General features: G+C 35.8%; 1 protein-coding gene across 1 annotated transcript in view; it reads left to right on the top strand.

The window, feature by feature from the left end:
• IL1RAPL1 (interleukin 1 receptor accessory protein like 1) overlaps positions 1-13,201 on the top strand; it is a 683,803-nt gene that overhangs the window by 74,421 nt on the left and 596,181 nt on the right. The window contains exon 2 of the mRNA XM_030954108.1: positions 11,030-11,135. Coding sequence (XP_030809968.1) covers positions 11,054-11,135 — 82 coding nt within the window. The 5' untranslated portion in view covers positions 11,030-11,053. The remainder of the gene's footprint in view (positions 1-11,029; positions 11,136-13,201) is intronic.

Raw genomic sequence — 13,201 nt, 5'->3', positions numbered from 1 at the left:
TTACGGTATTTTCTCCTGTTATTTCTGATGTGCATTTCATCCATTTTAAGACAGAAGGTTTTGAATTAGAGGCTTGAAATCCCAAGCCTGATCTACCACAGGTAAGACCAGAGTCATTCTCAGTCCATGTATATTTGAAATTCCAGTTTTGAAAGGCTACATAAATATTTGTCATGGTGGGACAAAATATTACTGTTTTCCAGAGAAGTTATTTTTGAGAAGGTTTTTTTATTTTTAATCATTATTCTCAAATCAAGATTTTGAAGAATATCATTATAATATCTCCAGGCTATGAAAATTACTAGCAGCATACTAAATATACTGCAATTTAATTTGTGACCTGATAGTTGTGATACTTAGCTGGTGACCTGAATATATGTAAATCTTTACTTGACTTATATGTTCCACTGTTATAGTCTGAAATTTTAATTTTGGAACAGCTATTGTTAATTATCAGGATGTTGCAGCATTAAGGTCAGATATTATGTATTTCATGAGTTCTCATTAGTAATACATAATTGGTAAACTGGAAGCTCTGTCTCTTCTGAAACCATCTAAGAGCTTCTTCTTAGTGTCAAACCATAAAATGCAGCTATTAATAAACAGTACTGTTCAGCAGCTTAAAACTGTAAATGTGAGGAAGTTAAATGCAGTAGTTATTTAGACCAGCCACACTGCTTTGTGACCTTGGATCTCAGTACAGGCTGAGATTGCAGCTGAAGGTAAGCAATAGTCATAGATCTGGTACTTTCCTGTTACAGACATCTTTTTGTGAAAATCCTTTTCTTTAGGATTTTCCCTTCCGAGAAGCTGAGACCTCAGAAACAAAATGTACACAATGGTTATCTGCTGCTGTGGAATGCAACAGGTGAATCCATGATTGGTTTCATGTGGATGCTTTGATTCAGTGACCAGTCACGGCGGAGCTGGCTCTCACTCTCTGTCCGAGCCGGCTGCTTTTGTTATCATTCTTTCCTATTCTATTCTTAGCTCAGCTAGCTTCTGAGAAGAAACCTTTCCTTCTATTTCTTTTTAGTATAGTTATAATGTAATATATATATAATAAAATAATAAATCAAGCCTTCTGAACATGGAGTCAACATTCTTGTCTCTTCCCTCATCTGAAAACCCCAGTGACCACTGTCACACTTTCCACTGAAGCAGTGAAAGTTTCTCCTGTGTAGGGATTATTAGGTACCTGGTTGGTGCTAGGACAGTGAAATAGCGAGCAGAGTTTGGCTAGAAATTAAAGGCATTGAGATATGCTTATCAAAAACCAGCTAAACAAAGCAACAAGATCAACACTAAAAATGAGGCAGGGCTAAGGAATGCCATCCCTGATGGAATGATGGGTCTGGGCTGTTTCAAAGTTACCTTGTTCAGTGCAGCTAAATGCTCTACAGTTTTAACAGGAGAAGTTTTAGTCCCATTTGCAGTTTTAGTCCCTTTCTTCTTTTTATACTTCTACTCTTCTTCATAATAATAGATCAGGACTTATGAAATTGTGATGTGATTGTCAGTACTGCAGGAAAGCTGACTTACATTGATGGGATGCAGAACAGAGCAGAAAGAGCTGCTCTGCTATACACACCACTGGTATAGTTGCATGTCATCAATGCTTGAATTCTTTACAAACCAATTAAATGTTGATAATATTTGTAGAAATTGCTCGGCTTTAAATTATGGTACATAATGTGTCAAAATGGTAAAGCTGCCTTATCCTTTGTATGCATATTTCTCTTCTGGTCCTTGTTCATATTCAAATGGCAAATTCATTCTATGGACTCTTGTCTTTGTCAGGCAGTCACTTTCCTGTGAAATCTCACTCACATACTGAATTGCTGCTACTCAAATGTTTTTATATGTGATCTTGCTTATAGTCTGCTAACATCTTAAAAGAATTATATCATAGATAATTGATAAAATAGTGAACTTCTAAAGTGTTTTATCATTATTTCTGTAAACACAAGACTGTTTTCAATCTATGCATTTTCAAGGGGAAGCAGCAACTCTTCTCAGGTTATTTATAGTTTTAAAATGTGAGAAATTTTCTCCCATTTGAAATGAGCGAGTTTGAGGCAGACATTGGTGAATAGTTGTTCTGGATTTCAGACCCTTTTGAGGAGCAAGGTGTCAGGGTGTGGTGAAGGTGGACTGTCCAACCCCAAGAGTGACACTGGTGTAGCCCATGCCCTCACCCATGGTGTGCAGTTTCACAGTCTTTGAATGTTTGGGGGGTGATTGTGGGGTCTGTCAACAGCCTCTGGCATGGCTTGGTGAGCCATGGCCAGGGGCTCTGGCCAGGAGCAGAAGATGACATGAGAGAGGGCTGGGGGTAGGAATCCATGCTGAGATGGGCTGCCTTGAGTGCTGGCAGCATCCAGGTGGGGCCAGAGGTGGAGCTGGAGCCCAGCAGTCCTGCAGTGTCACGGAGGCAGGGACTGACATCCCTGAATGAGCTTGTCCCTGGTCCAGCAGGGGAGGTCTCAGGGAAGGCTGGGCAGGGACACCCAGGCCCACTACTGATCCCAGGACCTGACAACAGGTTGTCAAAATCTGGTTTGAAGTGTAAAGGGCTTGTCAGTTAGTCTGTGAAAGAGAGGGGATAAATGAAACACTTATTTCTCCCTTTTCACAGCTCTAAACTGCAGAGGGAACTCATATTGTAAGAAGTGTAATGTAAAGTCACACAACTTCCCTAACATCTCAAACGGCAGGATAGGGCAAGCATTAAATTAGAAACAGGTCATGCGTCAGGCTCTCAGATTACCTTGTGTTAGCAAAATTGTGTTTCAAGTATCAGCTGTGGAAAACCATTGATGTTGGTGTGATGTAAACTGATAACCTGAGTGATGATAAGGGGAGGGTTATTATTTTGTGTATAAACATTCTGTCAGAATATCCACAGTGGAGCTTCATCCTCCACATCCTTCTGTCCTTGATCTTGAGGGATAATATCTTTCTCATTAGTAACTCAGATGGATACTGATAGATATTGATGCCTTAAGTTGCAGCTTTCATATTTTCTAGATTCTGTACTGCATTAGTGTGCAACCCTGGGCTCCATATAAAGTTTAGTAAGTTCTCTTCACAGTTTAGTCACACAAAACAATCCTTTTCCAGCCTGAAAACCAAGGACACCATTGCAGCTTCTTGCCCAAAAAGTATAAACAATGGAGAATTGAGGAGAGCAATCTGTGAGGATGGGACTTCATAACCTGAAGCTGTAATTGGACAATTAACCCCAACATGTAAATGGACGAAAACTTATAAAAGTGTGAAAGCTTGTGACCATCTTGGGTCCATCTTGGGTAGAACCATGGCCAGGCTCTTGTACTGCCCATGGTGTATCCTTTGAAGGCCTTTTAATAAATACCTACTTTAATCCTTTAACACTGTCTAGCCTCTGTTCTAGGTAACCTCTTTAGGCATCCATACTATTCAGGGAACTTTTGGAAATAAATCATTCTTGTAATGTTTATTGATAAGCAAAATACTTAAAAACTTCTGTTACTGTCTGGAAAAGCACTTGCTTATTTTATCAAGTAACTATTCAGAAAATTTTAGGAAGACTGAACTTTTTCAAAAATGCTTTTATTGTAACATAAACTCAAAATTAGAGTTAATTTAAGTTACATCTTGCAAATTTATTTTTCAAACATATTATGTTGTTATATAGCTGCTACTATTCATACATTAGAAAATGCAAGAAAAATACCCCTATAGGAAACTAGAGAATCCAGCTGTTCTGCCATCATTTTGCTGCAAATGGCTAGTCTTTGAAAATTGCCATAAACAGAAGTTTGAATTCCACAAACCCATAAAGTGAATATACTTAGATTGGAAAAGGGGTAATATAGCCTCAATTTTTTAAAAGGGAAATAGAGAAGACCTCAGAAACTATAGGGTGGTCAGTCTCACCCTGGTGCCTGGCAAGATCATGGAGCAGATCCACCTGGAATCTGTGCCAAGGCACATGGGAAATTAGGAGGTGATTGCTGACAGCCAACATGGCTTCACTAAGGGCAAATCATGCCTAGCAAATTTGAGGGTCTTTTGTGGCAAGTTTACAGTGGTGGTGGATGGGGGAAGAGCAGTTGATGTCCCCTGCCTGGACCTGTGCAAGGCATTTGACACTGTCCCACATGATGTACTTGTCTCTAAAGTGGAGAGACATTAATTTGATGGGTGGGTCAGTCAGCAGATAAAGAATTGCCTGCATGGTCTCACTAAAGAGTTGTGGTCAATGGCTTGATGTCCAAGTGGGGACCAGTGACAGGTAGGATTCCCTGAGGGGTTGGTGCTGGGACCAGCATTGTTTAACAACTTCATCAGTGACATGGACATGTCAGCAAGTTTAAGGTCCCTTCCAACTCAAACCATTGTGTGATTTTATGTTTCTCTTATTCTACTGCTATTGTAAATCTTTCAGGAGTTCATTTAGTTACCTGAAAACACAAACATGATTATCCAACAAAATTATACTTGCAGTATAAAAACCTTGTCAGTTTAGGCAGAGGTGGAATTTCACATTGATACAAGAGCAAGGCTACTAACCCTCAAAAAACAAAGATACAGAGTGGTCAAGGAACCAACACAAGAGCAGATAAGTGGTGTTAGATATCTTGCATCTCAAAATGATGCCATAAGTTGAGTGATGGTCACCAATGCACACAGATTTGAAAGGAAGGCCTTTTTCTTTATTTGAAAGGGTAACATTTCAAAATCACACAAATATCTTTGAATTTTTCCTCTTCACCTGACTTTATGTGTTTAAGACTATAAAAAGGGATAACTGTTTTGTTTATTATCTTCTACATCTCCCTTTAAAAGTTATATAATACAGCAATCATCTTCCAACTATCTTTGTTTAAACATTGCTGTTGAGCTAAACTTCCTGAAAACTGTAAGTTTGCTGCCAGGTTGCTATAATGTTTTTTCTTTACTGGCCAGAAAAAGAAATTATGGTTTCAAACTTTTCATTAATCCATGGACCTGATTTGCATCATGAGAGCACATTTCTTATGTATCCTACTAGATATGTTGGAAACATCAAATGTTAGTCCAGTTTGGTTATATTTTTTGTTGAAAAAAACTTCCCTTAGTTTCAGATTCTTACTTCTTTATGATCATGAGTTGTGAACTATTATCTCCTTCTAATAACAATACAAGATTGTTTTAAACTTAGACTGATGTATTTTTTATCTCAGGTAAAAGCTCCTAGAAATGAACAGAGGCTTCTCTCCATCATTTGTTCTCTTACCCTGATAGTAAATTACTCACTGCCTCACTATCTAAGGACTTTCTTTCTTGCTCTGTTTGCATCAGTACTTCTGACTGATTGAGCCACCTTGGTGAATTATCTGGGACTGTCAAGGGTACCCTGCTGACCTGGGTCCCTCAAGGTCCTATGAGACCACTGGGAAGAGACCATCATCTCCGTTTTGTATGTCTTTGCTGAACCTGTACTTCCTCTTCTTAGCCCTTGCAGTTCCCCAAAATATGTGTTGTATAGTTTTCAGCTATGTGACTATTTCATGCTGTGGTTCAGAAGGACAAGATCACCAACTATTTCTTCAAAAGAGGTTCTTCAAGCAAATGACATGTTAAATTTCAGGTATCTGCAATGTGCTACAATTTATTTGTCTCATAACGGAAAAAGCACAATCCAGAAATCTTACTCATTACATAGTACAGAAAAAAGTCACTTAATGAAATCTTTAGAAGCACATTAAGCAATCTAAACAGTATGCAAAATATGAATGTTTTCTAGTCCATGTTCTGTTCAAATACTATTGTTGACATTACTTTTTTACATAAGACTAAGAAAATAAATATTCAACTCATATCAGGATTCTTTTTCATTGTAGAATCATTTTAAATAGTTTTATTTATTTAAGTGATGTATGCTTCTTAATGGAAACTTTTGGGAAAAGTAGATTATATTTTCATATACAGAGATACATGGAATAATCTTAAATTTCTCCAGATAGATTGCCTGGTTTACTATACCTTGTATGACAGATGGAATCAATAAAAAGTATCTTTAAAGAAAGGCAGTAAAGAGTACCAGATTTAATAGGGAAAGTCATAATGCTGTTGGTTGGAAACCTCTCCAAAGGCTCCATTGAGTTCCTGTTCACAATGTGCCCTGCAGCACAGGTGGCATATTGGATTTTACTTATCTCAGTTTAAAATACTGTCACCATTCCTTCAACCCTTACTCCTTGCTTAATCTTCTTCTTTGCTTTTTTTTTTTGTCATCTATCACAACGTGCTTGAATTTAGGAATCCTGCTTAGCATGGACAAACAGGGATGATTTGGAAAGCAAATGCAGTAGTTATTGGCTTCCTGTTGCTTTTGACTGGTTTTTCATGAGTTCTTTATCATTTGATTGCTAAATCCTTTTATTTATTGGGACTCTTGAAAGGACTAATTTTATGGAGTTTTGTATTTGAAACTGGTATATTTTCTTTTAGCTACCATTTTAAGAATTGCTAGGGTTATCTTACTGTTCTAGGTCAGCTCATGACAATGAATTGACCTGCTTATGAAATCACATTGATGCTCATTTTAGTTTTTCCTTGCATTTTAGGAATTTAAACCTTTTTTTTTTCCCAAGATGTTTGAATTGTGTTCTGGACATATCAACCTGTTCTTTACACCTTGTGAGATCTAATATCATTCTGTTCAGGGATTTGTAAAGGACTACCACATAAAAAGAGATTACTGAACAGGCATTTTTGTCATTACTGCAGAACAGTCGTGAAATATCTTGAAGATTTCAGAGGATGTTGCAATATTTTTTTTTCCTTTTTCTTTTTCTTTGAAGGGCATATGATGGAGAAAGATAATGCAGCAGTTTTTAACATGTATAAAAAAACATTCTTCAAAGTTACAATAGCAATATGGGAAGAAAAATTATTTTCACCTAATTAGTCAACAGACATCAGCTAGCAGTTATAGGCTAACTGAGAATCATCCCCTTAAAGTTATTTTAAGGGACTGGAAGAGCCTATGGAAAATTTCTTACTTCTGTTAAGTTTGATTCAAGTATTGGGAAAGGCCCATGGTAAGTACAATAAGGAAATCAAAATTTTCTTTTCTATTTTCCTGCCTGATCAGGAACTACCTTACTGTAGTAATTTAATGTCTGCTGAGCTGTTTTGGGAAGCATGTGTCTATGTGTATGCATTTTCCTCACAGTGAGTATTTATGACAATTGAAGAGAAAAAGCATTCTTGGCATTTCCCCAAAGAATGTCAGTCTTGATATACAGCTGTATTTCTATTTCTGTCTCAACTGGAAAATCAGATACTTTCTGATGCAAATGCTATGCTATGGCATTTTTGTGTCAAGCAGTGACACCTTCTACAGAAAAGAATTTTTTAAAAAGTTATTCATATGCCCAGTTAAAATTTGTGTGCAATATATTTCTGCAGAAATACTTAACATTTTTTCAGTGCTTTGGTTCACACAAACGAACAACCCACCACTAAAAATTTGAAGTTGTAAATACTGCTGAAAGATGAAAAAACATTTAATCTTTAAGCAGTATGGTACTGTATAAAGAAAAGGCAGCCAAAAATCCCTGGTTCTAAAAGACTTTCTTAGTCTACTATTCACCCTTGGAGTATAGCAGTCTTATACCCAAAGGGTGTGTAAAACATGTTAAAATAGATTCATCTTAAAAAAAACAGCAATTAAGTTTATAACTACCATACATTGTCTTGGCTTTTTAGTGGAAGTAGCTGAAAATCAGAAAAAAGAACAACCATAAAAATGACTTTTGTAGATGTTAACTATCTAACTATTGCTTAAAGAAACAGCAGACTTACTGTGCTTGTTAAAATCAGAATTTCTTAATGTTATTTTAAAGAAAGAAATAAATTCCAGCTAAGCGACTAGTAAAATAGTATCTTCCTTAAGAAATTCATTGCTGAAAGAAGGCTATTTCCAATGCATGAGATATCACACTCTACTTAGTGTTAAGAATTTGACTTCTCAGAATTATGCCTTTTATCATGTTTTCTAGTTTAAAAGCTACCTGAATATGTTACAGTGCCTAGGCCTCGGGCATACTCATTGCAGTAGTGAAGGCATTTCCTGTTGACTTGTTGGGAGATTCCCCTTGGGATGTTTCTTTTATATTTTCTTCTGACTTGCTTATTTTGTTTTCACAACCAATTTCACAAGGGTGACATTTTCTAGAATAGTCAATTTCTGAGGCATTCACCCAGAACAAGGGACAAGAGATGTTAAATATCTGTTTTGAATCACTCATATGAATAACCTGAGGCAGATTTCCCAACCACCCAGACGACTTCCAGAGCTGTGAGGCACCAGCTCCAGTAAACTCATCTTTACTTCTTTGCATTTTCTTTGGTTGAGCATTTGGTTTTTAAAATGTAGGGAAGACCAGAAATAGTTCTCCTCCTTCACAGAAGGGAGTGTAAACAGAAGAGAAGGGTTGGAAGGCTCTGGGGAGAGCCTATGTAAGATCTGATATGTTGCTTATATTGCTGTAAGGAGGCAGTGGCTGCTGTTGGGAGTCATCCCTCCCTTCTTTTTTCCCTTTGGCAATAAGTTCTTCTGGTATTTCCAAAGACAGAAGCAGACTTTACTTTCTAGGGATTTATCACAAGTTATGTAGGCTGCAGCCAGTTTAGCTTATGCCTTTAAGTTAGACCTGAATCTCTGAGAATAAATGCACATGAGAATGTCTTCCATGGTGATATGTTTAAAATGCAATTCCTGCAATATTATTATAATAATATTCCCCTTATTGGCTTGACAACTTAAATTAGTGATATATACATGGACCAAGAAAAGATTTTCATTTACTGAACAGTTTCTTATTGATATTATTGTATTTACTGAGGCTTGCTTTGATAGAATCAATCTTTATAGCCACTCCACGGCTTCCCTACACAAATATCTATAAATACAAATAAATGCATGCATACACATACATATGCAAATATATGTATATATTTGCATTTATTCACAGGGATCAGCAATATTATCTTTTGATGTGTGGTCAAAAAGGATGTATTTGGATATGCTTTCACAGTCAGAACCTGTTTACTGGATTTGTAATTGCGTAGTAAGATCCTGTGGTTCTTTGGGCAATATTTATTAGGCTCACACAGAGCAAGGAGCTGACTCTTGCTAGTTCCCTGGAGGCTGAAGATATCAGCTTCAGGATTTCCTGCGGCATCAGTTAGTGCAGTGACTGAGAAATGAGATTTTGATTTCAGAAAGCTTGACTAAGGTCTGTAGTAAAATGTGGCATAACACATTTTGGTATCTACTCACTGTGCTCCTGGAAAATTAACCTTTATTGCTAGCTTCTTAAGATCTATATTATTTATAACTGCCAGTGGTCATGCTACTTTGTTAAATTTTAAAGTTAACTAAAAATGTTAGTATTACACATAATTTACCTCCTAGCAATCCCATATTTCATATTTAATTTCTAAGTTGCCTAAATTTTCTGAAGTAGCATGTGAATGTAGGTGAGTCTTTCACTGATTCTAGAATGCTGAAGCTTGTTAAAGACCATGAATGAACAAACATTTATGTATTTCTCTGAGTACAAATATTGTTATAAAAAATAAGATATACAAACTTGTCAAAATATATTATCTCACTTCCTCATTTTATTAAATACATAGTAATGAATGTAGTAGATTTGTGCTTAGTTTTGAAATGTCATGAAATGTAAAGCTTTAATACGAATTATATATGAAGTCATAATTTTTTAAGCAATTCTTCCCATAACGTCCTTTTTTATACCCCTGATGTTTCTTATTTCTAACCTGTTCTCTTCTAAGATGAAGATATTTTAAGATACTGCTTTCAAAAAATGCCTTGGGTACTCAGTAACCTGATTATCAATGAAAGTGCAAAAGATTCACCATCTCTTTAGAAATCAAAACTTGTACTATGTGGCCCCTTTTGAGAATTTTTTTCAGTTGCTGTCCAGTGCTATGATTAATGGAGGTGAATATCAAAACCACAGTAGTTTAGTCTTGGTCTTAGTTATAATATTAAAGAACCATTGATCCTAGTCCTTTCCTATCCCCATTAGACAAGTTTTTTTGTGTAAGCTACTATAATGGATATAGATAGCATAGATAGGCTGCTGTCTAGTTTGAACAGGCAGATTTGTCCTCCTTTCCTCTTTCAACACACTGAAATACAAGATATTAGCCCTATCAACTTATCCTGAAGAAAGCTGATAATCATCATGAGTAGATGACATTAATTCCTCTTAATTATATGAGGAATTAACAAAATGTTTAGTCCCTGCTTTCACCAGCAGTTCATACCACTTAATACCCAGAGTAAATAAATAGAAATGCAAATCTTTTATTCACATGTTGGAGGTGAAGGCTAAAACACAGTCTGTGCTCTGCTTATCTCCATTCTAATTAACATTCACTTCTGATTTAGTGCAGTGAATATGTTAGTTTGAACTTGCATGGAAACTTGCTCACCTAAAAGGAAGTTGCAAGTGTCTATGCCGGTTACTTTGATGTTCTCTTATTTCCCCCCTTTCTCTGTTCTCAAGAAGATGATCATATTTTTTTTAAAATTAAATGTTCATTTTATTGTGAATCTCCTTCTCAATTTGTGATATTAATAAATGAGAGCAAAACGAATGAAGAAAGGCATTATTTTCTTTTTCATGTTGGTGGATGGAAAAGGTTGTATGATAAAAAGAAATAGATAGATGTTTCAGGAGGTGTCTTGTAAAGTTTTAGCAGGGACCCCATGGATTTTCAATATGTAGACAAAGTTGTAGCTTAAGTTCCAAGGTTAGTGTGTGCATATGTTTGTTCTATAATGATTTTGGTTTGCATACATTTTGAAAGAAAGAATAAAACATTTTTAGTGCTTTAAATTGCTCACAAAAACTGTATTTAGCTTTTCAACAATGTCACTATTATTATTATTTACTTCAAGGTTATTTCAGCACCAGTGTACAACGAGTGTTTCTTTCTATTTTTTTTGGTACTCCAGGAAGCAGCCACGGAAAGACAGAAGATGAAAGCTCCTATGCCCAACTTGATTCTCTTGTATGCTACTCTGACTCAGAGCTTGAAGGTTGTAACCAAAAGGGGATCAGGTAAGTAAATCTTTATCTCTGTGGTTACAATTTGGCTTGGAAAGAAGTGCTTAATGTTTGCAAGTGTACACCAGGATGTTGTTATGGTGGTTTGGAATACAGTTAAGAGGATTTCACATTCTGCGGCGAGAAGAGTTGGCAGCTTCTATATATTTTTTGACTATTGTTTTATGTGGACTTAATGAAAAAAAAATCAGATATGTAATGTGAAATGAATATAGCCTTTCACCTGCTGAAAGAAAGTTATTCCCAGAACTTTTTAACTTACTTAAAAGACTATGTTGCAGTCAGTGTTGTTGGGTTGCTGTATTTATCTGTTTTACTGTATACTTTGGAAAACTAAGATCATAGAGTTTGAATTTAACAACAACAAATAGATCAAACACATTAAATTTAATAACCATGAAAAGTGAACTGCAAAATGTGGTTTTGAAACGGATAGCTAATACATGGTTGAAGAGTCTAATTCAGCAAAGAAAAATAGTTGGTATTCAGGCAGTTGGGTACTTTTGGATCCATTTTTTTCTCTGTCACCCTGAAATTCTAATTTTACTCTCTTTGGCTTTTTACTGGGTAATGAAAATATAGAATTCTACTTCTGCAACCTATCTTGCTATACTGCACTAAAGAAAATGAAATCCCTAATGAAAGCCCTAATTCCTTGTTGGTGGATTAATGAAAGTCTTAATCCCATGTTGATTGAATTAGTTAATTGGGTTTGTTGTTAGTTGTAAGTTTCCTTTTGGCATTGGAGTGTTTTGGATAGCTTTTGTTGTGCTTTTCCAGAAGTCCGTCTCTGATTTATTTTTGTCTTCTGGTTGGTAGTAGTTGTAAACTGGTGCTTGGGGAGAACACAGCTCTTTATACACTTTTGGCAACATCTTAAATTATACTTTGCCTTTTCAATGGATTATATTTGTAACAGCAGAATGAAATAGATTATGTCTCCAATATTTTAGTAACTGGAAATATTGACAGTGGAAAGACAAACATGGACTACTACTACAAAGTAAGGTATTCCTTAATGAAAACTTGAGAATTAAGTATACTTGGGGTTATTTAAACTCAAGAAAACTGAAATACACAAACTGTGTGCAGAGCAAAGGATCTGGCGATAGGTGGAAATGTTTATAAGCTGCTGTAGCCTTGGTAGATAATGTAGATATCCTTTGAATATGTCTGGCTAGGATGGTCCTGTTTGATTAAGATTTTATACTTTTAAGCTTGAAGTCAAGGCCCCTTAATTCAAATATAGGAGAAAAATTATTGATCTTAAAGTAAATTTTACAAAGACGTCCATTCTTAAGGACCTAAAAGAAGTCTAGCTATCACCTGTTACTTGAAAGTGACAATGATAAACTGGGTTGTCTTTGCATTTTATTTCATAACTTTTTGCCTTTATCCTCTTCATCTAATTAACAATGCAAGGAAAAAATGGTAAATATACAATGAAATTTATTTTTGGGAAAGCAATATAATTGCTGTCCAGCAAAAGAAAAACCATCCAGAATTTTTAAAATATATAGAATTCGTTCTTATCCTGATGCTGTAAGAAAAAGGAAAAACTATAATGGAAATCTTTGTATCATATCTTGCTGTACCATGGGGTCTTGAGGTTTTTGCATGCTTCTCCTGTGTAAAGCTTCAATTAGATGTATCACCAAGGGGGCAGTTTGTCATACTGTGTGTGCAAAGAAAAAATCTCTGATTTACTGAAATCTCAGATCCGTCTGCCTTTGATCATGCTGATTTGTGATTTAAGATTTAAAGAACTTCTTCAGTGCTAGGTGGAATGTAGTAGTGTGTGATGGTTCTTGGTTTGCTTTTGTTGTTGTTTGTTTGATTTGGTTTGGCTTGGTTTAGTTTTTTTACATCCCTTGGGTGCTCAGGAGGGCTATTTTTGCAATCCTGAAGTGTTTCTACAAAGAAAACCTTATTTAACAGGAGTTTTAACAAAATTAGATTGACTTACTTGTACTGTGAAAATAGAAATGGTTTTCTAATATTAGTGTAACTCATAATTGTGAGTAGGAAAAAATATTTACTTGGAAAGTAGAACTTCAGTT

This window comes from Camarhynchus parvulus, chromosome 1 (assembly GCF_901933205.1).
Source record: "Camarhynchus parvulus chromosome 1, STF_HiC, whole genome shotgun sequence".
In the NCBI taxonomy this organism is placed as follows: domain Eukaryota; kingdom Metazoa; phylum Chordata; class Aves; order Passeriformes; family Thraupidae; genus Camarhynchus; species Camarhynchus parvulus.
Note: the sequence above shows the minus strand (reverse complement) of the source record. Positions and strands in the feature narration are given on the sequence as shown.